Here is a 27,840-nt window from a genome sequence, read left to right as displayed (position 1 = left end):
TCTCCAAACAGAACTAGGAAGAATTCAAAACACATCCTAAAAATAATTAGCTCTAGTGTTGAACACGTCGGGTAGTTTTAGTCATTGTACAACAATTACACCAGGAGCCCCTTCCATGTGTCCACTAAATTTAAAAGAAAAACAAAAAAAAAGGCGAAATGAAATGCAGAGGAGGACACTTTTGCAACTAGTTCTACAGTGAAATGTATACCAGTGCCTTGTGTTTCCAGCCAACCAAAGCAACTGTCACTGCCAGTGTAAGCCAGCTTGTCAAAACTTAAATTAACACGGGGAATATCTGAAAATACTGTGGGGTCACGACTGACACGACAGTTTACTAACTACACATGCCAAAGCTCCCCCGTTTCACCCACCACCGGGGTGTGAAGGCATAAGGCTTGGTTGCACAGCAACACAGCTGTCTGCTATACAATGTAGTCCATCCTGTTTATGCTGTTTGCTGTCTCCAAGTCTCTGTTGTCCTGTTTATTAGTCCAATTAGGATTTTTGGATGTGGAGTTGGGATTGGAGATGGGCGTCTTCTCGTCCCTCTCCACCAGTGTGTATGCTGGCTGTTTGGCAAAGCGGCCCTTCTGTAAGTGCCTCTCCTTGTCGTCCTCATCCCCCTCGGGATGATTTGTCCTTATTTTGGCAATGATGGAGTTCTTGTTTTCATAGTCTTTGATGGCCACCGTGAGGCCCACATGCTTCTCTATAGGGTTCTTGATCTGGTTTAGCTGCTCCCGCACGTTGTTGGTCGTGTTGTCCTCTGAGCCGGCGGCCGACGTCCCATTGTGGTTGCTCTGTTTCCGCCGGCGACGCATGCACCACAGCAAAATGGAGACCAGCACGAGGACCCAGATGACGATGAAGATGGAGCTGAGAAGGGGCACTAGGTAGTCTGACGGAAGAAAAAGACAATCACAGATCAAAGAGATGCCACAAATGCAAAATAATAAAGTCCCAGTTAAACAATACACAAAAGGTTTTACTATACTACTACTAATCATTAGCATGCTTTTACCAGTGCAACCTGACCTCTGAGCCCTGAACAGGGGAGGAGGTTGCTTCTATTTGGCCGTGGCGGCAGTCTGCTGTCACTGTGTTGATGAATGGTGGACGCATGCAGGAGTCTCACTAGTCACAGTACGAGCCAATCTAAAGCCATGTAGCCAAGCGGTTCTGCTCTTTCCATCAAAATCCTGGCTAGATTCTTTTTAAGCTCCATTACAACTGTCATGAGATGACAGACCTGGGCGGCCCGAGTTATGTGGGAGGATTAGGAATTATTTTTCACGCATGCACGTTTTTCTTTGGTGCTCGGCATTGATGTCATATTCAGGGCTTGGCTCTATCTCATCTGATCTTTTCAAAAAAGTTAAAAAAAAAAAAAAGCCTCCCACCCATTCCTACAAATGCAAGTGTGTGCAAGTCTGGGAAACTTCACAGGCAACAACCAGAGTTTGGAGGTGGTTCGTACCAGTTTTGCTGGGGCTTGGCACGCGCACCTCTGCGATGGCGGTGATGATGGTGTTGTTCCCATTGCGTTTGCTAACCAGGTCGATTATCCTGTCTGTGATCTCTTTAATGGGGCTCCAGTCCAAGCGATGGTCCTCAGTAGACTAGAAGTGAAAGAAGAAAGTGAGGTTTGAAATCTGTTTGTCTGGGTTTAAGTTCTAGTTGTATCTTGTCTGCCATTCATCGTGTTTACTTGCTGTCGACTGATGACACAAAACACCCAAACCTAAATCCACTCATAACCCATCAGAGCATGTCTTAATGCTGCTAAGAATGCATGCTGCATGCTCTAAATCAAAGAGGATTTCTTTTGAGTATGCATTAATAGAGGCAGACAAACATATGGCAGACTGGGAGTGGGAGGAGGCACTTACGATGCAGACGTGGATCTCGTTGCTGGCTGAGAATGAGGGGTCACAGGTTATGGACACAGAATGCTCCAAGGAGAAATTCTTCACTATGTACAAGCGCCTCAGCTGCTTACACACATCCTCCACAGTCAAGCTCTGGACATGAAAAAGAAATGAAACAAATGTTAAAATGCGCATGGAAAAATAGAGGGCAATCAAGAAGAAAAGGGACGAGCTAGGCCTTCATTTTGGCAGTAGGTTCAACATGCTATCTGGTTGGGATCCACCTCATTTAGATTAAAGACCACAGGCTCATATGCTTGTCACTATCTGCTGTCATGCTTGTTAGGCAACTGGCGAGAGATTATCCTATGTGGTGACAGAGTCGCCAGTGGTCCTGTTTAGCTCAAATCCATATGATCCTGAAATTAATCTTGCAGTGCGGTTGGGTTAAGAGGGGATTGGCATGAGTCGCAAAGTGAATGCCTGATTCTCAGGAACACCAAAACTTGGATGCGGTCAACAAAAAACAGGGAGAGAAGAGAGAAATATCCCCATATTTCTTTCTTTCTGGAACACATTTGAATACATGACTGAATTGTTCAGGAGAGTTGGACTAGAAATCCTTTAGCCCAGGAGGGATGGTTTAGCACTTCTGAAAACCTGATCTTTCACAGTTTGCTGCTCCCATTCATTTAAGAGTGGCGGTGGAGGAGAGGCATGAAAAATGACCCCAAAACCCCTTTAATTCAATCTCTCCCTCCCTGGTGCCTAGGTAACTCACTCGAGGCATGCTCTCCTTGTTGAAGGTGAAGGTGATGTTGGCGCAGCTGTTGTCCTGGTAACTGGAGCTGGGGTGGCATTTGGTGGTAGGCGGGGGAGGGTTGGAGCGCCAGCACTCTCCGAAGCCGAGGCAGGATTTCACAAAGCAGTGGCCCTCCCTGATGGGGATGCAGCTCTGGCCTGAAGGACACCCGCCTCGACCTTTGGCACCCAGGCGGCATGACAAAGGGCCACACCACATCTGGAGAGCAAAACGTGACAGGCAGTGTTGAGACAATGTCAAAGACTTTTTGTTGAATGAAATAAATATGAACAGGACTATAGCTGATGATTGGATGGGTTGCCATGACATTTGGTGCAGACATTCATGTCCCCATAATGATGAATTATAATAACTTTGGTTTAACAGGTCAAAATTTCACTTCATGACCAAATAACCTGCAAAATTAAAGGCTCTTAGTCTTGGTCATGAATTAATTAACTGTGTCCATAGCACAGGATAAATATTAAAAATATATTAAATACAAATATTATTAATAGTAATGATTTTGGCACCAAACGCATGGTTTGACCACAAGATAAATCATAATGATCACCTGACTAGTGCCACCAAAAAGGTCAAATGTATCCCATACAGAAAAGCTAACATGCTAAAATGCTAAACTAAATTAGTGAACATGGTAAACATACCTGCTAAACATCAGCATGTCAGCATCGTCTTTGTGAGGATGTTAACACACTGATAGTAGCAAGTAGTATTTAGGTCAAAGCAACCACACAAGAACTTACATAAAAGTAGTCTAAAACAGGCAAAAAATTTGATTTGAATCAGAAATGATCTGATCAAAGAATATGTAAAAAAAGATTATGAATGTGTCCAAACATTTGATGACAGGATTATACTTTTATGGTACCGACTAAAATGTGTCTGTGGCACTGAGCACCAGAGGTTCAATATCCAGCCCTAAACAGGACTGTAAACAGATAAATGGAATCAATGGCACCAGTTTTCCCCAGTCAAGCATAACAGTGGCTCTGTAAAGATTCCTTTCTCTCCATTGCATGTCAAGGAATATGCTTCTGTAATCCGTATGAAACACATGAGCTAGTGTTAGCAAGAGTACGGTAAAACCCACATAATTGTGTTCCCATATCAGACTATGTTTAACATGGTAGCCTGTACTTTACAGCCCTAGATCATTTTCACCCCATGATGCATTTTCTTCCCGAGGGGAGCAGTATCAGTGAGGCACCATTGTTCTTCTGGTGGTTAGACGAGCACAATGATGATAGCACCACTTCAGGCCTCTGCTATATATCACCCAATCTTCACCCAGTGTGACTGTGGGAGAATCTTAACTGGCATCGGACACCTATTTCTAACTTGCCATTGTGTTTCTTTTCAAAACAAACTGCATCATCTCTGTTTAGAATTTGACACTCCCAAGTCAACTCCACCCTGTGACACTGAGTGTTGTTGTGGCCCGACATGGCCCTACCTGGGATCTCTGAAGATTGTAGTCTTACACCACCCATGCAACCTTTGAGTCTATAACTATTTATTGCATGGTTATTCTCCACAGCCCTTCTCCCATTAGTAAACAATGCCATCATGTGCTTCACAGAGGTACAGAGCCATCATAAACACTTCTCTGCTTCTACACTACACTACTTCTACATTTAATGCACAGGCAGAGTTAGCATGTTTGGACATACCTTTGTGCACACAACCTTCCCATTGGAACAGTGGCAAGTGTTGCAGTCTTCCTCCCATTTGACTCCATCAGGGGTGATGTGTCCATTAACAGAACAAGGTTTTCTTGTCACTGTGTTAAATACAACCACAGTATTAGAAATATACCAGAGAAGATGTGTTTGTTATGTTGATTTGTACTTCATAATCTAGTGAAGACTTGTACCTTCTTGACAGTGGGGTCCAGTCCTGTCTGGTGGACACAGACAACGATATCCGTTGATCTCATCCACACAGGTGGAGCCAAAGGCACATGGAGAGGACTGGCACTCATTAATATCTGTCACAGGGGAGGAGAGCGAGAGGTAAGAAATGGCTCCCTTTTGGAATAAAGAGCCAGACAGCACACAAATATTGGGTTAAGCAGTCGGCACACAAATCTAATTCCTAGGCTAAATTCACTGAGGTCATGTGTCATTTGAACAGTACATACACATGCACACTTGTCAATAAAAAACAAGCAAATATGCTTTAAATCAGCCCTGGTCGGTTTTGCCCCATGCAGCTTTATTAAAGGCAGCATCATTAGCAGGTATGCAGGAGCTAAAGGCTGGACTTAGCAGAACAAAGAGTTTGCAATGGGAAAGAATGTGGCCATCTGAAAGCCTTTAAGAGGGAAAACAATCTGTGTAATCAGTGTCAGAGAGCATGGCTGATTAGCTGTTGGCCTGCTAAACCGGTTTCCCCCGGGGACAGCAGCAGGGCCCGGCGGAGTGACACCGAAATGGCTCGACCTGGCCTGCAGCCCAATGCACAGATAATTGGCCGGCTAGACCTTCCATTTGGAGGGACTGTGATGGTCCGGCGGCCCGGGCTCGCTCTAACAGGGATCAGGGAGGAGTGGGAGGCAGGGTTAATACTCACTGATCCGACAGTCTGGACCAGCGAAGCCTGGGGCGCACTCGCATCGGTACCAGTTATCCCCGTCGACGCAGGTTCCGCTGTTGTAGCTGCAGAGAAAGAAAGGGGGGAGTGAGACTTCAGTTTGTAGCTCAGGATACCCCCAGGCTTCTTCAACAGACTGACACACTTCTTTTATATCAAACCATTTCAGACTGGAATTTTCTCACCAGTCAGCACATAATAATAATTTATTATTTATTATAATAATAAGGAAAATGAGGCAATCAGACTTGTTCTTTTTAATTGGACAAGTGTGCATGAGTTTGAGAGTGAGCTCCAGTGGCGTGTGGTTAAACAACAGTTGCGTCAACAACAACAACAAAAAAAAGGAGGGTTTGCTGATTGCATCCCAGGAATGACAGGGAAGGGTGTATACCTGGTTCAGCAGAAAGCCTGCAGGTGAGAAACTACGATACAGGAGGAGCACCCTGTTTACATCTGTCAAAATATACAGGAAATGTGTCCACTTACCATGGGTGGGGACTGCAGTCGTTGGTATCTGAAAGACAAAAAAAAAAAAAAAATAGAGAAAGGGAGGGAGAAAGAGAGACAAAGTAGTGAGTGTGTTTTCTCTCTCTCATGTATGACTGTTTAGGGCACATGACAGCAAAGAGCACGTCTGAGCTTGCGTGTGCAGAGGCGTGTTGGGCCGGTCGGGCCTGGACTCCATACCGCTGATTACTCTGCCTTATTAACAACACAGAGCAAACAACTGAGTCGACTCTCACCCTCAAAATGAGTTCCAGCCCCCGCCCCCCCACCACCACTACCACCACCACAGACGCCACCGACAACACCTCCACACCCAGATTCCCACCCCGGCTGTTTCTCCCTCCCTTACAAAAGTCGGGGAATTTATGTTTTGGAGTACATGCATACAGGGAAGCCAGGGAAATGGAGGAGGGCCTGTAGAACAAGCCGACATGTCACTGTTTGGACAGGAATGCAACGACAAGAGGGGAGAGAGGGGTGTGTATTGGACGAGGAGGAGGGGGAACATCTGTCTCCACTTTCCTGAGCCCCTTTCTCCCTCCTCCTTCTCCTCTCATGGCCGGCAGCAGCCAGGGAGAGAGGAAAGAGATTTACAAAAAAAAAAAATCACCTCTGCACTAGGCAGCAGGAGGTTTATCATCATTTAATAGCAGTAACTGTCCACCAAAGAGCACTTACTCTGGGTGCACGTTGGACCCTCCCAGCCTTCCTTGCAGACACAGGTAAACGACTCCCCCGTCACCACACAGGTACCTCCATTCTCACATGGGTTTGGAAGACAACTTGAGTTTTTCGCTGAGAGAAAGAGGGGAAAAAAAGGAGTGTAGTTTTGTCAGTGAGTTTTCCCCCCAACTTTAAGGAGGATTATCAGTAAAATCAGCGCTCATAAACCTTAAACAGTCACAGGAGACCGCTGTTGGTTTGGCTTTTTTTTCTGCCGGGTTTCCGTTTTTCTCTGAGGGAATCTGCATTCCTCGACTTTGAAGTGTATTGTCAGTGCAATCAGGGATTTTAAGCGGATATCTGTCAGCACTCACAGGAGAGGGAGAAATGGGCAAGGAGGGAGATGGGAAGGGAGGGAGCGTTGACAGAGTGAAGGGATAAAAACTGTTTGTGGACCTCGCAGATCTGACAGATCTGATTAATATCTACGACAAGACGGAGCTCTCCCACAAAGCATTCTTCTGTGTGTGTGTTTATGTGTGTATGTAAATATAAAACATTAAACCAAACTGCCATGTCTGTGACTCACCTATGTTACATGTTGTACCCTCCCACCCTGGGGAACACTTGCACTGGAACGTGTCTCCCTCGTCGTGGCAGGTGCCTCCGTTGTTGCATGTGGCTTCATCGCACTGACTTTCGCCTGGAGGGAGCATTTAAAATCTCAGGGTTGCTTAAGCTGTGAACTCACATGAGTCTGAATAAACACACACATGACTGTATAGAAGATTGTGTAATTATAGACAGCCATAAGCACATACCATGAGCCTGCACAGACAGACTACATGGGCGTGGAAAAAAAAAAGAAGGGGGGGGGCTCTTACGGGAGTGGCAGGTCTTTCCCTTCCAGCCATTCTTGCACTCGCAGAAGAAATCAGTCACCAGGTCTCGACATGTCCCTCCATTATGACAGGGGTTGGTGCTGCAGTCATCGATGTCTGGTGGGGACAATCGGACGGGAGTGTGATTTATGTCGAACACATCATCAAACAGACTTTTTATGTTGAAGCACGGATTAAAACAGTCCCATGAGGAAGGTGTGGGTTTGCTTTGAGGTGTTTTGACAAGCAGTCCTACTCACTGATCTCGCAGTGGTCGCCCTCCCAACCGTCGCCGCAGATGCACTGGTACACGCTGACTTTGTCGATGCAGGTGCCTCCATTGCGGCATGGGTTACTCTCGCAGTCGTTGATGTCTGAAATTTAAAAAATAAAATGAAAGATAAGAGGAATGTGAGATTGAGAATGCCAATCTGATTTATCACAATTAGTTATTGCCTTGTATTCTGTATTGTCTGTGTGTGTGTGTGTGTGTGTGTGTCTGTGTATGGTATCTGGTCTTACTCTCGTGGCAGTAGGTGCCCCTGAAGCCCTCCTGGCACTCGCAGCTGAACTGGCCCCCAGCCTGGCTCCGGCAGCGGCCGTGAGGTCCACACACATTCGACGAAATGTAGCGCTCTCCTCCTGGCGTGCTGTTGGATGCCACGGCAACTGTGCAGCTGTCAATCACTGCAGAGAGGAGAGACAGTTACACAGTGAAACAACTGACGAAGCCTAAACAAACACTCGTTCCAAATCATAAAATGCAGTTTGTGTCTTTCAAGTGATAAAGAGGGATGGGAATTTGTTTTAATCTGCATCCAGTCAGACTAGTCTATACTAAAAAAGGAGTGAGAGAGCCAACAAGTGACAGAGAGACAAAGAGTGAGCAAGATCTACAAAGTAACAGGCCTTTACAGATAATAAAGCAAACAAGTTGGTTAAAAATCCCACCCCCTGAGAAAAACAGTATCATAAAAAATGTAATGATAAAAGAAACAGAGATAAGCTGTTATGCTTTCATAAGCAATTCAGAGTGATCTTTTTCACTCTGCCCTGAAATCCCTTCCTTTCCCCCTGTCTGATCAGGTTAGGAAAGCGGGGTGAATTTGCTCCCCTGTAATCACTTAATTCTTGCCAAGAGCAGAGAGAATCCCACCGTCTGGTATCTGACTCTGTGGTTGGTCCACTCACTCAATTACACACACACATACACACAAAAATGTGCACATTCATTGAGGGGGAAAAAGAAGAGGTAGCCCACCAAGTCATTACCAAGAACACACACAGTGCTATCAGCCTTTTGCCAGATTTTCAAGGAACTCAGAGGAGGGGAGAATCACTGGAAAAGCTTTGCTGAGGAGATGGAGGGGGGCATTCATCAAGGGAGGTGCACTCAAAAAAAAATACTGCTCACCTTGGCCAAGAAACTTCAGTGCACGAAACTAAAATATAGGTATTGCCCTCATGGGAAAAATGTGGGCAAAGTGTTCAGGCAAATGGTGAAGACCTGGCCTTATTCAGCATTTTACTACAGCACGCTATGCAGATCACCTTACAGAAACGTTCTGGAAAAAGACAAAGAGCGAAAAGCTTGTGGTTATTGCAGGCAGGAGACGTACCTTTACACGTGGTGGTGCGACAGTGGTCTTTGAGGTGAGAGCAGTTTTTGCCTTCATAGTCCTCGGGGCAAGCGCAGTAGTAGTCTGTGGCCAGGTTGAAGCAGGGTGCTCCGTTCTGACACGGGTTGGGAGAGCAGTAATCGATATCCAGCTAGGGCAGAAAGGTATTGAATAGAGGATGGTGAACCTGATAGCTGACATAGTTTCTGCTACACTAAACAGAGCAAAACCCACAGCATCCTCCCTACAGGCTGTGCCAGGAAACAACACACGCACAGCACTTGGAGGAAGGGGAAAAACAAGGCAGAGACATAGGAGCCGTCCTCTGAGTCTGGGCCTAAGCACTGAGGAATGTATCCCGCTGTAGCCAGGAGCAGCTTCAACAAAGCACTCCCTTTTAAAAAGGAGGACTGTGGAACAACAGCCATTTAAGAGGGTGGGGCAGGAAAACTTTACAACAAACCCAAAGATACAGCAATGCTAGCAGAAAGGGGGCTTAACATGCCAGCTAGATGCATACATGTGCGCCTTATTGTGTTTGGGATGGTGGTGGGAGTCGTGTCTCACCTGGCAGAGATTTCCTGAAAAGCCAGCAAGACACAGGCACTGGAAGCCGTTCACTTCATCCTGACAGCGCCCGCCGTTCAGGCACGGTGAGCTCGCACACTCGTCGATGTCCCTCTCACAGTGTTCGCCGGCGAAGCCAGGGGGACACATGCAACGATAGCCGTTTACCAAGTCCTGAAAGACAGAAACCAGGGTTAACCTCATGCAGCCACAAATGTGATTAACTGCTTTGACAGGGTGGGGTCCAAACAATAACTGTCAAACCAGAGAACAAAACGAAGAGCGCGGCTGAGTTGGGGGGGGCAGGGGGGGGGCATTATCACAGCTAAGCAATTATTTCAACACATTTTCCTGGCACGGGCTCAACACAATAATGTTTATGGTAATTCAATCTAGTGTGGTCAAGAAGCTTGTGTGTCCCTCCCTTAGAAAGCCCTCTGAACCCACTCCCCTCAGATTTGATTTCAGAGAGGAATTCCACAACAATTCCACTGTCGGTTTGGAGAGAACAGTTTACAACAGCTATTTATATAACCACTGTAAATGTCTCGGGCTTCGACAAAGAGACACAATAAAACAAACAAACAAGCTGGCAAACAAAGCAGCGATAACAGATAAAGCTAGATGGTTTTAGACCCAACACGTACCTTGCAAGTTCCCCCATTCTGGCACTGGTCCTTGCAGTCGTTTATATCTGCACGGGAAAAAACAAATCTGAGGATTAATTCTGAACAGCTTGGCTAAATAGTCTTTCTTTGAAAACAAGTCTGTGCTTAATGTTTCCCATGCTAGGGGCCTTTAAAAACATTGTCGGAGCTAGAGAGCACTCGGCAAGAGTTGGATAACGTGGCTGCAGAATCAGTGCAACACAGAGTATTGAGCAATCCTGCCCGCTGCCAAGTGAAACTAGTCCTGGGATTGTTTTGAGCCACCTCTAAATCACCACAGCCTTGGCCACACACAGGGCTAATAATGATACAGCAGATTAATTTACACTGCAAGAAAAGGCCGCACTTGTCCCACTGTTTGCTTTACGCCTTCATACTACAGCTTCAATTCAGCCTGTACTGAATGAACAGAAAGAAATAAATAAAGAAGGGAGGCAGGAGCTGGACAGGTGTCCCGCTCCACAGCTGCAGCTGACAGCCTTCAACTCACTGATGTCGCAGTTCTGCCCCGTCCAACCAGGGACGCACTCGCAGAAGTATCCACCAATCAGGTTGCGGCATGAGTTGGCATTGACACAAGGCTTGTTATCACATTCGTTGGCATCTAGAGAGGGAGAGTAGGGGTTAGTGGGCATTTGCATGTGCAGTTGACAGGCGTGAAGTGCTGGAAAGAGGAAAAGAGGCTGCGTGGCTCACCTATCAGACACGTCTTCCCTGTCCACTGTGAAGGACAGTGACACTTGTAACCGTTAACCAGATCCTGGCAGGTACCCCCATGATTGCAGGGGTTTGGAGAGCAGTCGTCGACATCTAAGCAGAAGTCAATTCTGGTTATTAAACATTATATTCTGTGTGACGGTGCTGACATTTAAAGGGTGCAGATTGAGTGAATTCTTACTGATGGTGCAGGAGGGGCCGCTCCAGCCTGGCGCACACTGACATTCGTAGCCTTGACTGGTTTCTGAACAGCCCCCTCCATTAGAGCATGGATTCGACAGACAGGCATGTTCCGCTAGAAAGAGAAAGAAGGTTTTTGAAAAACAGGTCACACACACCCCTGTGAGTCACTTTAAAGAGGAAAAATCTACCCTTGGATACTACTTTTGTCAATTTACGACACTTATTTTATGATTAACTCTTAAATCACAAACACCCTTTTTACTCAACTACTGATATTTAGAGTGATGTTTTTCTGCTATTGTTGCTGCCATGAGAATATTTCACTGTGACATCATGTGGTCTGCATTTGCCCTATTATTCACATGAAAACAAATCAGATGCAAAAATGCATTTCAGCTTCTGACTCTCGTCCCTGGAAAACCTCCCTCGTCTGCCCGGGACCTCTGTAAGAAGAACACACCCAGGGGTTGACTCCTTCCCTCACCCATCACCCCATCTCACTCTCATTACCCACCCAGCGGACCACACCACCAGGAAATCATCTTTCATGCTAAGTTGACCAGTCCAACGCACCGTGACTTCCCTCTGACTCCCCGCCATTCTTCTTTTGAGAGGCGGCACAAGATGAGAGACTGGCGGGAGGGTGAGGGGGAGAGGGGGAGCCTCTGCCCTGGAGTTTCTCCTTTATGGACGAGTTAAGGATCAGTGGGTCCCAAATGAATCAAAAATGAATTATTCACTCTGGGAATAACTAGGTGGTTGGAGGTGATCGGTGGACGGCTCTTGGTATGCCGTGGGGAGGAGGGAGGGGAGAGGATGCAGCGCTGCACCCTGGGGCCTCTGTGCTACAATAGCCTGACGTATCCCCTGGTCTGAGGACCTCCTGTTACGAAGGGCACGGTTTCCTGACATCTCTGCAGTTAAGCTGTCAGCACCCCGCGAGGCTCAGATTTAATGAGGAAAAAACCATCATCTCCATGGTAAGTGTTCACAGCAGCTGAACCTTAGCACCACACCCATCTGTCTGGAGTGCATGAGGAGCGAAGGGACGACCGGACCCTGAAGACCAAACCGGTGGATTACCTGATTTGGAGGCCACTCACACTGGAGTGGAAACAGATTATTGCCGAGTTACCACCTCCTCTGATTTCAAACTCAGGGCACCTCTGACCTTTTGTCTGTAAGCTCAGCAAGCGCAGAACCTTCCCACTTATTATAACTGCAAGCATGAGTTTGAGACCCCATGAGATTAAATCTTCTTTAAATGTCTAGATTGTCCTCCTAAAACTAAATCAAAAAGGGAAGTTCTTGGAGCTGCTTTGGTCTATGTTGTTTGCCAAAAATACTTAAAAATAAGATTGAGCCAGAGCAACATAACTTCCTTCAAATAAAAACTTAAGTAGACTTAAAGGAGCACTTTCCCCATAATGCAAGTTGATACCTCCCTACAGAGCTACAGAAGACATTAAAAAATTGTTTGCACATGCTGAGTAGTACTCATGATGAGTAAACTGAACTTTACATGTGAAATTGGTGGAGTTTAAAGCTTTAAAACTTAGCAGGAAAAAGACTGCTAAAAGTTACCTTGCAGAAGACCATTGACACTCACCTCTCTCACAGTTGGCACCAGAGTAGCCCTCAGCGCATGTACACTGATACTTGTCAGGTCCTGTGTTGATGCACGTCCCTCCATTCAGGCATGGCTGATGAGTGCCGCAGTAGTTCAGATCTGGGAAAAGAACGTTTCACGTTTGTTTTGACACAACACGGGCCGCTCCTACAGAGACTGCAACTGAATTTAGAGAAGGGAATTAACCTTTATCGCAAAGATGGCCGCCCCAGTTGGTGTCGCACAGGCACTGCCAGGGCTCTACACAGGTGCCATGTACACAGCCAGGGTGGGGGATGCACTTGTCACAGTACTGGCCCTGCCAGCCATACAGACACCTGCAAGACACACAGAGAGCCATGCGGTCAGCCTCAGAAAATCAGTCCAAATACACACACACACACACACACACACACACACACACACACACACACACACACACACACACACACACACACACACACACACACACACACACACACACACACACACACACACACACAGAGAGAGAGAGAGAACATTCAGGCAAATTCACTAAGGTCAGGTAATCCCTGTGGTATCTGAAAATGCTAATATCTTAATCTTCTGTTTATTCAGAATTCCTTCACAAGCAATTCAGCGATAATCTGAACTTAATGAACTACACATTAGCATATACAGCATGGAGCTGCACAAATGAAACAAACAAAGAGGCAGCATTCTTGCCCTCACAACTGGGCTGTGTCTTAAAAGACCACAAATGAATCTTAAGCAGCAGGGTGTTTATGCAACAGCTTTTAAACAATACTTGGGGACAGGGAAACAGAGGAGCATTTAGCATTTTACCAAACAGAAAAAAACAAAACACTAAATTACAGTTCCAATGGGACCTTTAGCACAGCTAACATTAGCATGCGGCCAGACGCTCCCTTTAACAACACCGTGCCTGTGGCTTGGCAGTAGCGACATCCTTGCAGAGAGTGTTCAGCCCTCCTCTCGGCTGTTATACCGCTGCTCATCCTGGTTCCCATGAGTCAGGAGTCAGACTTGTTTCCCCCGAGGCTGAGGAGGGGAACACAGCTTGCTGACCACTGAAATGTCCAGGTCCATAATTACACTGATAGTGCTGCCCTTTTCTTCCTCGGCTCCATAATTAAGACGGCAATACAGCCTGACTGATAAGCGTGCTCTTTAAAAAGGTGGAGATACAGTTACTGTGCAGCCTAGCGACAGGAAACACAGTGTCCCTTGGGGGGAGCGGCTGCGCTGATTAGCCCAAAGAAACGGACAGACTGTAAAAATAAACGCGGTGGTTAAGTAAACCTTGGTCTGTGATTAAAGAGGCTATTCTTAAAAGAGTGCTAATCCTCTCCATGAGAAGCAGAGCAGGATTCCCCAGCAGGTTCCCAAATCATTTGCAGTTATTACACAGCCAAATTACTGGGGAATGTGACATTACATTGTGCAGCACTGCTGATGCACATTAAGATTTTAACCCTCAACATGAAAACAGTCCTCTCTCAAGAATCTGTATATTGTGGCTCTGCAGTTAATGCTTTTCAAACCAGTTTTCTACTGTGGCAATCTTGTGCCACAGGTGCACTGTTATTACTCTATTAGTAACAATGAAAGCTCAGGGTATCATTAAAAACTGCAGGCTAAAAGAAAATCCCACGGAGCGTCATTAGCGGTGGCTCTGCTGACATAAAGTTAGTGACAAGGAGGGTGCCCTAGCCCGCAGCCAATGTTGCTATGTACTGCTGTTGTTTAACACTATGCAACAGCCCAATGATGGGAAACTACTCACTGACTACAACAGTAGTAGAGCTTGCTTGGAGAGTTTGTTGGCAGAGTGCATACAAAACCAGTTAAACCCAGAGCTTTAAATATAGCCACACCTGTGCAGAGACTAAAGCAATTCAATCTCTTCTTCTGCCAGTGGCCACACAAGCACTTACAAGAAACCTGATGATGTCAAAAGCTTGGGAAAAACAACAAAGCTTCGTCAGAAAATGAACAAACATGATCGTCCCTGTGCTTGATTTGTGGCCAAATCAGACAACTAAGAAAGCAACCAATGCCTGGGTTGTGGGAAGAGCCAGGCAGTGCAGGGCCTCCTCCAGGATGAGGATGAGATACAACTGTTACTGCACACAATGCCCCAGCTCTGATATCCATCTGTGCCTGGCTTTTCCTCTGGCTGTGTGCATAAACAGCATTAGGAAGCCATTAGCTACACAAACAATACACTTTAAGGCTCATCCGAACGTTACACACGATTTGACTGATAACGCTTGCCTCATTAAAGGGAAACACATAGGCTACATTTCTAACATGGAGTCCTGGCAGTTGAGCCTCTCCTTTTCTCAGACTGGCAGCTCCGGTCCAAAGCTCCACGCCAGATTTGCAGCTCAGCCGGCATCTCTGCTAAAGCCCGGGTACAGATAGTCTGTTGGCCAGAAAACCAAGCACATACAGGGAAAGATCCATGCCATGACAGATCTGGTGCTTGGACACAATCCCTACATATCTGAATGATCCACACCACAGGCTTCTGGCACCAGCCTCCATAATAAGTAAAGGCACTTGAACAAACCATGTTTGACATAGTAAAAATGCAGTAAACTCATTAATAACTAATAAATCATACAAAGCAGCTTAGGTCACTTACTTGCAGCCTCCTGGCTCCTTACATGATCCATGTTCAGTGCTGCAGCCTTGTCGACATATAGCTAGAAGAGGAAGAAGAGGAAGAAGAGGAATCACTGCCTGGTAACTAGATTCAAACTTGGCTCCATTTTTTAGCACATTTTAATTATAGCAGTAAATGATACAATTACTACCCTCCTTGACATTTCAGCCTGCGTAAATAAACACGGACAAACAACCAAGCCTGCCCTGACATCTAACACAGTAAAATATCTAATAAGAAAATGACTACTGCCCAGGCTGTTTTCCAGGGGGTAAAAGTTTATTCCTGGTCATACGGGCAATGAAAAGCTTTATTTGAATGGAAAAGGAAAGAGAGTTCAGAAACAAAGTCCTCCATTCAATGCAAACCATGCAACAGACAGTGTATCAGCATGAATCACAGATTACAGTCTGGCTGCTCGTTCTACAAGACTCATTCATAGTCATAAATACTAATCAGACTGTCTCGAGCTGCTGTCTTGATCAGCATTTCCATTCTGAAGTGATCACCCATCACTACATGCTGCTATTTCAGCAAGGCTCACCTGTGTTGCAGTCAGGTCCGGACCAGCCTTCCAGACAGGTCTTGTTTCCATTGTAGTCGCATGTGTAATGCCCGAAGAACTCATCCCTGGGCCGACAAAACTTGTTGCAGCCGAAGCCGTAGTAGTGCTCGTCACAGCTGACTCGGATCTGGTACTCAAACTGGGCCACGGGGCCGTTGTGAGTCAGCTTCTGCCACTGCGGGCTGGGGTTGATCATGCCGGAGTGAGAGGCTTTCTCAATCAACTTCCCATCTGCACCTGTAACATCAATTTTGACGCCATCAACATTGACTACAAAAACATTCTTGCTGAAAAACTAAACTATGTTAGTGTTCATCAAGTGTTTGAGCCGGGGAGAGAACAGTGGAATGCAGCATCCTACAATATGCATTTGGGAGTTATAATGTTCACCGTGATCATACAGATGGAGCCCAAAGATTTTGACACAAATTGCAGAAGATATCTTAGATAGCAGATTATATGTAATTAAAGCAACTATGTGTGCTGGAGAGGAAGAAAAGTACAAGGAGGAAATGCAGAAAAAAGGAAAAGGCTGCCTGTAATGAGCACTCTTAACTGCTTTTTTTCTCACGCTCCCTCTCCAACTCTCCCTGGTTGGTTTCTGACTCTCAGGTTTACAGCTCGAGGATATTACTGGTCTCAGATGCTGCCCTCTGCATCTGCTCAGGCGAGGACAGAACCGCAGCCGCCATAAATTACAGCACGAGGACACCGATGCCACAGTCACTGCTGGGAAGCCTGCCAGTGTGCCATCAGCACTTTTCTTTCCAGGCTTCCTTTCTCACATACATTCTTGTAAGAACAGCAGTCAAAAAGGTCTTGAGTCAACTGTGTTTTACAATTACTACATCTATCTATACTGAGCAAACGCCCAGTCAATGCTGTGACTGTGCAATACTCAGAGACTTAAAAAAAACACACAGACTTAGACCCAGACTAGAACAGAGCTATTTTCAAGTCAAACATGAAGAGGTCACGGCTCTGTCAAATGGGCAAGGACTGACCAGGGAGCTAAGGGCTCTGATGAGCATCACCCACAGAGCAAACACACTCAGAGTGAGCAAACATGCTCAGCCCAATCTCCAGACACTACACTGTACACACACATCCAAGCCCTGTACATTGACACCACTCACTTGCTCGCACATGTAGCACTCGCTACTTGATATCTAAATCTTCCACCTGGGAGAGAATGAAAAATATGTCACAGCTGTTATTTACTGCACTCACATGGGCAGAGGTGGCTGACCGCTGGGTGAATCGCTCCTCTGTGTAGTATGATGCAATACAGCGGGGGGTGGCCCGCTGTCATTTATTTACTGTGCTGTGGTGTGTATGGGGGGGGGGCGTACTGAAATCACAGTGCCCGGTAACATTTCGCAGTGGTCTGGAATCCAGAGCTCAGCCGTGTGGCATTTCTCTACCGACTGCTGGCCTGCAGTGTCAGGAGTAGCACATCCTTACTACCTGCTGCCTGGCTTGGAGCTAAACATAAATCAGAAGCTTTATAAAGCTTAGAAAGGTCATGCTTGAGTATCAAATTAATTTCATATAGACAAAGTCAAAACCTTTAAGCTATAAAAAAAAGGGGACTACTTTTCGCAAAACACTGAATATACATTGATAAAAAAAAAGTGCCCTGTAGTAGGGATTTAAAAACAATAGTGCTTGCAAATTTAAAAAGCCATAAAACTAAAATCAAGCATTTAATATTGATTAGGATTCAGTTGGCATTTAAATATCAGTTGGGATAGTCACAACATAAGAAGCGATCAGAGCTGTGAGCTAGCCTAGCAGCACTCAGAGGGGCTTAACCAGCGTTGACTGTGTACATTCAGGGGCTTTTCACACCAATGCCCTAATAGCTCTCTGGGGAGCGGCAAATACAGCAGAAAAGACCGAAACCTTGTTGACCTCGAACAGACCTGCATAAACAAGCATGGGATAAGGCCCTCCCTCAGCTGGAATCACCATGCTGTCGCCAATCTGAACGCCAACCAGCAGGAACCCCAGCATAGTTATCGGCAGAAACCAAACCTGGCAACCAGAATTTAGATTCATCTTATTACCACCGTGTTCTTCCCACGTACATGGGAAGAATGCCCACAGTCTTCCAACAGTACACTAAAAGGTCTTCCACTGCACATGCTCTGAGCTCAGTCTGCAGCCCACCTGTGCCAGAGGTAACTTTAACCTATGGGACAGCATAGCTCAGGGGCCTCTGCCCCCCGCATTGTGACTGCAGGCTGGTCGCAGCGCTGGGCTGGGCGGCCGGATGAACTCTGTGTTTCACGCCTCAGTGACAGTGAGACAGTGTGACCCCGACCCTGGCTGGCAGCACCTGCCATCAGTCATCGGCCAAATGAAAACATTTTCATAGGGGGGGCAGCGAGGCCCCCTCTGTACTCCTCCCCTCCTCTACTTCACCACACTTCCTTCTCTCTGTCTGAACTACCCACGTCTACCCTGTCCCCGCTTCTTCTTCTTCTTCTTCTTCTTCCCCCTCGCTTCCCTGTCCTGCTCTCCCGCCTTACAGGCACCTGTCAACACACTTTTCTTAACACAGACACACACGCACACCCAGTGGACCATGTGGAAGAGGGCAGGGGGTTCAGGAATGATAAACTTCCTTTTCTGACCTTCAACACGACTCTTCCCAGACGTTGCCGGGGGGGGGGCAAGATGGAGATGCCAGACAAGGACAAATACTCACCACTGGTTTCATTGTTGAAGTCCAAGGCTTCCACTATCAAAGTGTAGGACCTCTGAGGAAGACAAGACAGAGATACAAGCAGTGTTAGCCAAGAGCAGGATCGTCAAGCAATCACTATCATAAACTATAAACATTACAATTCAAGGATTAAGTGATGTTTCAGAAAACGTATGAACTGTGAACCACAGAGCAGATGGAGAACCTTTTGTTTGTTAGTAACCATGCAAACTAACGAGTACCAGGTTTCCCATTTAACAAATATCACAGAGCATTTTTGGTTGACTTTGATAGTACATAAATCACATTATCAGCCCTATCAACAGTCAGGTTTGAACACATTTTCCTTTACAAATTTATGGTTTTCAATACTTTAAGCCTAAAAAAAAAAAAAGTTTCATCTCCCTCTCACTGAGTTAGCTAACAACGAAGACTAGTACAGAAGCTGCTAACTGCTAACTTAAAACAATGGCCCTGTTGATCTGATTATGGGAGGATAAGCTCTCTGCGGTGCAGAGGTCTCTGCGTCTCAACGATTAGGATGACAGACACATGGGCAGTGGTCTGGTCTAGCTGGACGCCCACCCAGCAGGAGGGTGTCTGATGCACCAAAAACCAGCCAGATATAGCAAGGTTGCACTGGACAGACTCTCGAGTAATGACTAGAATAAGTCAAAATTGTACAAGATTGTCAAAAAATAGCACTTAGAAAAGGACACTTCAAACATGTCTTCACCACAGCCACGCTAACCTTGCTCTCTTTAGAAACAGTTTTTCCACAGGTTTATAAAATGTGGTGAGAGAAGACAGTGGATGATTTCCAGTGTTCTGAGAAAGCAGACAGCCGCTTCTGTTTTGCAATGTATTTGGAATTTTCAATTATATGCTAATTTATAAACCTCTAGTGCCATGTGTTATGAATGCTGTGAACGATCCAGACTGAAGTGCTTAAGGACACTGCTTTTCAGGCAAAGTCAACGCAGACAGAAAAATGAAGAGACAAAAAAAAGAAAGAAGTGCATGTGACGGATGGGGAGGCAGAAAGGGGAGACAGAGAGAGAGAGACTGAATGAGTGCTACACTCTGGAGGGCCTGTCTTAATTTCAGCCCTCCTGAAAACGCTTTGTCTGATTCAGGGTCGGTAGCGCTCACACCAATATCAGCTTACGCATTCACTCTGCCCTGTGCCACAGTCATGAGGAAACGAAACAATGCGTCTGCGAGCGCGCATGACAGACTCGGAGAGAAAGTATGCGATTGTGAGAAAGTGTAATCCACTTACAGTGCTCGAGCATCCACTAGAAACACCTACTTGTTATATTCACGCACATGCTTGCCCCTCTGCTGCGATGACTTCATGGTAAACAAACCTGCTTGAAGGAAACCCCCTGTTCACTTTCCACAGACAGAAAGGGTATGACTCACTCCTGAACCTTTTTCTCAAGGCGTCACCTTGTTTTGTCAGCCAATTCAACTTTCCAGGAGACATTTGTCTCATCCCATGCCAGTATTTCACTGCAATCAGGGAGGCTATTGTTTGAAATCCAGTGCTCATCAGCAGCACAGGCTTTACAGTATATTCTGACTCACAATTGGCTGCAATCACTTGACACAGAACTCGGGTAAGTGAGTCAGTGGTAATGTGATACCTAATCATGTACTACCCAACCTTCAGCTAGTTATATTAACACTTAAGAACAAGAGTCCTCCGGCTTCTCTTCAAGAATTAAGCAGGATCATGTTACTGCTTTGCTGTTCACCTCATGTGTCCAGAACTCTGTTGCAAAAGAGCTTTAGCATTAATTTCCCATTAGGGGAGTCATTTTTCCAGCCTACACTTGAATGCATCATTCCAGTATCTGAACTCAGAAATATTTTTGGGTAAATCTATTTAAGAGAGCCTCCCAAAACACATCCCACATATATGACAGAGCAGTAAACCTGGTGAGCTCATCCCAAAAACAGGAACTCAAATCACTGAACTGAGTAATTGTCTCTTACAATATTAAATATTAGTCATCATTGCAACATTAAATTGACGTGGTTGTGACTAAAATGAGCAGCAAGTGGGAAAAATCTTGTCTTGCATTAGAATTTGTATTCTATAGCAGTTAAGTCACCCTTCAGTGACCTGTCAAACTATCTGAGCATTTCTGAGCAGCACATTATCAGTTTACAGGCAGTTACACATTGGGAGCAACAATGGATCCCTGCCAAGTAAAAACTTCAACAAGCCTGGTTCACCTGCTACACAACAAAACACTAACCACGATTGATATCCACGATTGATATCCACAATTCACCACACGATCACTTTGTGGTGGATTGAACAGGCATCAAATTTAATGAGTTATTGGCTGATTCCTTTGAAGGCTGATCTACAACAACATGACAACACACCCATATCTTAAAACAATTTACACTTGCCTCAACATGGAAGCTACTGTGATCATCATCACCACAGACTGATCGAGTATTAGTACTACATAAACATGATGAAGAGGCCCAACCCATAAAAACATAAGACAAACTGAAAACATAGTGGCCTTAGATAACGTTTACTATTCACTGACTTGTCTGAAAGTGGCTGTTTCATTGGGTTCACATCAAGTAAACTACAGCTGAAGTTCCACAGGCTTTGTATTATCCAACAATAATGTCATAGTGGCTTGAGCTAACAAGCAGCCTCGCCATTATTGGGATGTTTAGTTCCAGACCAAATAACTGCTTCCAGAAAGTGAGATACTGCCCGACTCCTCATTCACTAACACTCCATAACTCCCCGGCGGTTATCAGCTTGGAACCGTCTGCCACTGCCAGGTTCACTTTTCCCAGGCTCCCAGCTGACTCACAACTTCTCTTTGAACTACAGAGCACACACACACACGCACGCAAAAACGCAATAAGTGTGGCCATATGTCTTCTTATCTTTCCTGGCCAAGCAGACACTGTCCAACAGACAAGCAACATAAGCGATAAAGATCATTCCAGTTCGAATCACAATCACTTGCCAAAGAACACTACTGAATCCTCACAGTAGGGGAATTTTCCCAACACACACACACACACACACACACACACACACACACACACACACACACACACACACACACACACACACACACACACACACACACACACACACACACACACAGGCCTCTCATCCTGCCCTCAACTGAAAATGGAGCCATTTGATGTACCATTAGAAGGTAATCTAACAAAATAAAGAGAAGTATGTCTCACAGAGTAAAAGGCAACAGCCAAAAGGTCTAAATAAAGGCAAGGCCCAACAGATTAGACAGTCTCGGCCTACACTCTGCACAGAGGAAATGTCAACAGTCCAGTCAAAGGGATGTTGACCTTCTGTATCAGTTTTCCTGAGTCAATCACTTCAATAGTATCAAACTGAGATCTAACCAATGATTGGGAGTGCTAAGCAACACACCCTGTTTGCAATAAAACCCAGGCTCAGTCGTGAAAAGACAACTGTCATAATCACCTTCAAAGCCACGGGCTGCCCTGATGGACTGGGAAGTAAGAAATGCATTGTTTGCCAAAAGAGTTTCATCACAACAAGGGCTGGGGAAAGACTGTTGTACAATCAACAGCTTAATAAATGTTCGTCAGCCTGGGGATACGATAGAACCTCACCCCGACCAAAGAATCTCACCTTCTGCCAACTAACACAAAAAGACATGGCAAACAGATTTTGGTTGTCTCGCAAGGCAAACAAGATCAAGACATGAACCCAGGGACCAGGAATGGAAGTCATATCAAGCATTTAATAAACAAGCAGCCAGTCATCTGTCTTTTGCAAGGTTCACTAACCATTAAAAGGAAACAGGGTGCAGGTGATCCAAATTAAATGCATTTTCTGTGCATGTCGTACAACTTGAAACAACTCTGACAAACAGAGAAGCATAAGAAGCCATTGTGTAACGTCACACCGACACAACATGGCAAGTACACCGAAAAAGTCATTGAGGACAGGGGGAGGTTGCGAACAAAAAAAGGGGAGCACGTGCTTCTTTTCCCTATTTCACTTGAGTAATTTGCACTTAACTGCCACATCAGAGCAGACACATCAGAGCAGACTATGAAAAACAAACTTGTCATTACTCCCACAGCGGCCGACAGTGCTTAGCCTCAAGGCTGAGCAGACTATTGTTCTGCAACTCACCTGATCCCAGTTCTTAGACAGCTCTGACTCGTCAACAAATCAATCACAGTGGTGCCAACATGTTCCAGATCTGAGAGGACACGCCAGCATTTTGTTATGTGAAAGATCGAAAGTTAGGTTATTAAATATGGGCACAATGAAGTCAGAATTAGGGTGCCAGATCAACTGGGACTTGAGATGGAAAAGAAGAAGCTAGCTGGCAAGTGTGCAGATGAGTGCTGATAAAAAGCGCAATCTAACCTCTTGAGGATTGACCCTACCCTAATAAAAAAAAAGGTCTTCTCTTTCCTTGTATAGGTGTAACATGGGAAAATATGCTGAGGTGGCCACAGAGGCAAGGTCACAGTTTGCCTGAGAGCCAACTTCATCACTGCTGAGTCTACTACAACTGCTTCCTGTTGCTTGCCCTGCACTGGCATTACAGCTGCACTGCCTCTATTATGCTCTGTAATCCTCACTGTAGTCACTGAGGGCACACCATTGTCCCTGCTTGATACACTGTGAGGGCCCTCACGTCTCTGTGGAATAAAAGCATGAAGCAGACATGGGTGAATCCATACAGGGCTCTAAACAGCGACGTGTTAATGTTAAAGATGTCCAGCCGACGGCATTCAGCTGGATGCCTGGCTCATGCCCTACCTGATCTAAGCACATGTGCGTAGCCTCATTAAGTGCAGCAGTTACTGTGGGTGGCAAGGTTAAAGCGATGAAATGCCTGGGGTCCAACCGAGCGTGACTTAAACAAAGCCCTTGGCCTGGACAAGAGGCCAACTTCATGCAGCTCACAAGAGAGGATGAGGGGGGGGGGCTTCATGAACTCGGAGTACCCAACAACCCAATTGCACCACACTGCCATCTGTCCACAACAGCCAATCAAGTTATGAAAAGGACAAAGAGTGATATCATACCTAACCTGACGATTGTTAATGTGCACTGAAGTAAAGCACTTGAAGTGAAGGATGAGAGAATCTAACACGCTGCTCTGTTCTTTCCCAAATCTCAGGCTGGGTGCTCCAAACTCCTGTTTTCTACACTAAAGTTGCATTAAACTAATTTATCTAAATGTGAAACTTTGACTACATAGCACAACGGAAACGCTTCATCTTTTTTTGCCAAGTTTCACTGGCAATACAGCCCCCTAGTTTTGGTATTTCCATGTATCTCCTAACAAGAACATCCTCCATTAGGTCTAGGACCTGTAGGCCATTTAGTTTCTATCAATATGTCAGAAAAGAGTAAAGCTAGTAGAGTCCTCAAACTTGAAATGGCACCAGGTTTCATTTCAATGTCAACAAGTGCTGTTTTCAAGCAGGAATGATTTTCAACCAGTAAGGCGAAACTAATCCGGCTCTGAGCGTTCATGCCAACTTAGTGCTGCCATAGCGCGAACATAAACAGAAACCTTTGTCTTTAAAAAAAAAAAAAAAAAAGGTGCGAGGCGCCAGTGTCTAAGTGGAGAGCAAATAAAAAAATACAGACCATATCAAATTGCATGCTACCCTGCAAAGAACATTGTTTTACTGGCTATCGGATCATAGGGAAAACAAATCTAAGTGATCTGCTCTTGCCCCACAGGTAACACACATAAAAATGTTCAACATGAGGAAAACATACATGTTCTTTCGCTTGTTCAGGCTGTTTCAGGACATCGCTGCGTACAATGCTCGAAATTACAACAAGAACTTTCAGGATTGAGGTAAAAATAGCCTTGATGTAATTGGACACACACATACCAGCGGACTGTGCCTTTCACCCATCAGGCACAGTGGAGGAGTTTGCGGGCCAAGCTGTGGGGCCAGTCAGTCTGCGCACAGTCCTACTTTTTTCACTACTTCGAAATGTGCTCCAGCATGGCAAATCATATCTCTCACAGAGCTGCAACACTCCCACAGGCCTGTCAGGTCCATTTATTTACTCTACTGAGAAGAGCTGACACTTGAGGAAACCAGAAAGTGGGTTTTCACTCTGGAGTTACTGTACTGTGCAACATGAGCAGCTGCCAGGGGGGGCAGAGGAGGGGAAAGCTGGGAGAATACAGTTCACCCAACTTTTCATCTCAACTTCTTATGTATTGAATCAGGCCAGACAAGGGAAAAATATTTGTGAGGAACATTTCAAGAATGCATTATACAATGTAGTATAGTATATAGCTAGAATGGACCTTTCTCTTGAAATATTTCATTTCTATTCATATTAAATAATATTCTTTTTTTTTTTAACAGTAGTCATAATTTACCCACCTTTTTTATTTCCCACAGCATGGTTAAACACTGAGGTTAGATCTGATACAAAAGTAGTTTTAACACTGTTTAGATATAGTAACTTAATAGACAGGTCTAGGCCTGGTGGAGAAAAATACCTGCACCTGGTTAATTGGCGCAGATAATGAGGAGAGCAGGGGGTCCTCCCTGAGAGGGATAATTCACAGAGAGCTAACTACCAAAAGAGAGAGTCACTCTTTGTTTGTTGTGCTTACTATGTGAGAATGACTGACGGACAGTAATTGCACAGAATTACCCTGCAAACAGACATTTTTTTCTCTCCCATTTTGTCTTTCGTTTGAAGAAACACACATGTTAAATTCAAAGTCTCCAACTCACCGGCCAGGCAAAACTGAAGGGCAAAACTATCCTGGACTTGTCATTCCTGACAGAGCTCTTGAAAGAAAAGGTATTCCCTCCGAGGACAGGCGTAGCTCCCATTCCGAAGCTGCAGGGCCCCGCAGCAGAAACCCTCGACTGGTATTCCTTCAGGCAAACTTTAAAAAACGTATCGCACTCGTCCCGCGTGCACTTTCTATCCGCCGTGTTCCGCGTGCCATCACAACACATGCCGTTCAGCAGCTCTCCGTTCACATTGTGCATCGATAAGATTTGCAACTCGAATTGTCCAGATCCCTCTGACACCTGTTGGAGACAGAACAGTGAGTGCAATGGAAAACTTTGACCTCGTTATATCAACACACTAAAGTTGCAATACTACCCGGACTGTTTTTACCCGACATTATTTGCACTTGCAGCAGGCTGACCGGACACAACTTTGCATGAGGCATCATGTTAGCATAGCCGTGCACAAATGAGGCGACACACGCATGCAATCAAAGCACGTCCAAACACAGCTGAAGTGAGCGACCCTGCCCGCTGAAGTAGTCCACATTACCTTCGCAAGGAAGCAGAGCAAAAAGGCAGCAACGACTGAGCCCCGTCTCAAAATCATGCCTCCGGACTGCTGTTGCCACTCGTTTGTACTAGTCGTCTGGCCGACACACGGCACCAGAGCTCTCCTCTGGTTTAAACATGCACGAGTGGGAAACAACACTTTGATCAGCGGAGCACAGGTTCCCGATTCATAGAAGACCTCTTCCTAGTATGTCCCTCAAACCTCTCCGAGCGTCTGCTCTTCTCGGTTATCCGACAGATTCCGACTTATTGTTGAAGAAAGTTTACACAGTGGCCATGCGGCAGCCGAGCCCACTGCTGACTGACTGACTGACTGACTGAGTGCTGGCCCGAGCTGGAGCTGGCTACACAAGTTCAACAGGGAGGGAGTGTCTGCGGAGCCCCGAGCCTCCATATTCATGAGCAGGGCCCAGTGAGCCCGCCCCCTCACATTATGAGGATAATCATACACTAAAGATTACTTGTAAGGACTCTTTTGGCAGTGATGAGGTGGAAAATATAAAAGTGGGAATAAACTATGACCTGCAGTCATATTGATAATCACAAGTCATCACAACCACAAACCTAAACATAAATGAATTATATTTTCAGACAAGCATCAATTTATATACCTCTCTCTGTCTTTTAAAACATCTCATCTTCCTGCATTAGCTGCATACTGTACTCACCACAATTTATACTATTATTTTACCTCATAAAGATTTATGTCAGCTTAAAGGGCGGCTAGACCCAGTTTAGCTGGTTTTACTCTCCTCTACATTTGTGCCATTAGGTAACGCACTAAATCATCTGGATTGCAAAATGAGCGTGAATCAAGGCCAGTAGCTGAGTCAAGGTCAGTTAGTTAAATGCACGGTATGTTAGACATCTTTCCTTGTGTAATGTAGGCCTTGGGTAAAGAGCATTGAATAGAAAGCAAAATGCTCAATATCTGCACATTTTCAGCATATTTTTAAAATACTTTTTTGGGGGATTTAAATAATCTCTGAATGTCAAAGCTGACAACATGATGTTATCAGGAGTGCACACAACAGTGCCCCAGAGTGGCAGACCTGCAGGTTTTATGCCTGCCTGAGGAATGTCACACATTTTAAATGACTTGCAATCTGAGGCTGTTTCAAACAATCAACCTCTAGTTTATGGCCGAACATAATGCCACGATGGATATAAGTCTGAATGAAACCCCTGCTGACCAGATTTATAGCTTAAGCATTCAATTCATTGAAGTTCCCAGAGAGGAATAGGATGACAGATTGTTGAAAGATATAATTTACCCCAGTATCCTTTTGGTGTCGAAGGGCAATTGCGGCCGGGTGTACCTCTGCAAGAAGGTAATCTGTGAACTGGATCAGTGACTACACACACACACACACACACACACATAGGCACACACACAAACATTCATTTGAGAGGATGGGAATCCCCTCTGCCCCTGTGGTTAGTGATTTGTGTGGACCAATTACACAGGTCAGACAATGGGTCACAATGAAGGAAACACATTTGGGAACTGCGGCATTGCAGAGAGAGGACCGTATCAATAAGTAACTTTGCAAAGTTTCACCATCACACTTTATAGCTGTTTATGAGGGTGTCACACGTCTCTCCTGTACGCGTTTGTACCTGATAAGCAGAAAGGTCAGGCATTTTCTTACTATTTTTGTTAGAATCCATACAAGTAACCAAGGTCTAGTTCATTGTTTTCACTGAAGCAGCAAAGCAAGCAGCTTATCTTATCTTTAGTTTAGATGCCTCAGTGACACAGAGATGTGCACGGTAGCTTCTGCAGGGGCAGCCCCAAATGTCCTCAAGTATTTGCCTTGAAATACCTT

At 45.4% G+C, this 27,840-nt stretch overlaps 1 protein-coding gene across 1 annotated transcript; it reads right to left on the bottom strand.

Annotated features, from left to right (window-relative positions):
- On the bottom strand, nucleotides 1–26,048 carry jag1b (jagged canonical Notch ligand 1b). The gene is made up of 26 exons (XM_070915452.1): nucleotides 25,992–26,048; nucleotides 25,433–25,738; nucleotides 18,656–18,707; nucleotides 15,922–16,179; nucleotides 15,357–15,417; nucleotides 12,914–13,044; nucleotides 12,707–12,826; nucleotides 11,096–11,209; nucleotides 10,894–11,007; nucleotides 10,688–10,801; nucleotides 10,177–10,223; nucleotides 9,530–9,703; nucleotides 8,963–9,113; nucleotides 7,866–8,030; nucleotides 7,604–7,717; nucleotides 7,347–7,460; nucleotides 7,052–7,165; nucleotides 6,478–6,594; nucleotides 5,779–5,806; nucleotides 5,269–5,354; nucleotides 4,571–4,684; nucleotides 4,368–4,477; nucleotides 2,653–2,892; nucleotides 1,893–2,024; nucleotides 1,481–1,622; nucleotides 1–901 (listed from the first exon to the last, which is right to left on the bottom strand). The coding sequence occupies exons 1-26, from the start codon at nucleotides 26,046–26,048 to the stop codon at nucleotides 426–428; spliced, it is 3,651 nt and encodes a 1,216-aa protein (XP_070771553.1). The 3' UTR covers nucleotides 1–425.
- Between the last annotated feature and the right edge of the window lie 1,792 nt (nucleotides 26,049–27,840).

Source organism: Enoplosus armatus, chromosome 12 (genome assembly GCF_043641665.1).
Source record: "Enoplosus armatus isolate fEnoArm2 chromosome 12, fEnoArm2.hap1, whole genome shotgun sequence".
In the NCBI taxonomy this organism is placed as follows: domain Eukaryota; kingdom Metazoa; phylum Chordata; class Actinopteri; order Centrarchiformes; family Enoplosidae; genus Enoplosus; species Enoplosus armatus.
The sequence above is the reverse complement of the archived record's forward strand: the minus strand, read 5'-3'. Positions and strand labels throughout refer to the sequence as shown.

What these genes read in the sequence shown, in the direction of transcription:
- jag1b (XM_070915452.1), bottom strand. Translation starts at nt 26,048, where the DNA reads ATGATTTTGAGACGGGGCTCAGTCGTTGCTGCCTTTTTGCTCTGCTTC. An exon ending in GGGGCAGAACTGCGACATCA is followed by an intron (nt 10,224 to 10,687) that starts GTGAGTTGAAGG and finishes TTTCCCGTGCAG; the next exon opens with ATATAAACGACTGCAAGGAC. An exon ending in GGAAGGTTGTGTGCACAAAG is followed by an intron (nt 2,893 to 4,367) that starts GTATGTCCAAAC and finishes TTTGCTCTCCAG; the next exon opens with ATGTGGTGTGGCCCTTTGTC.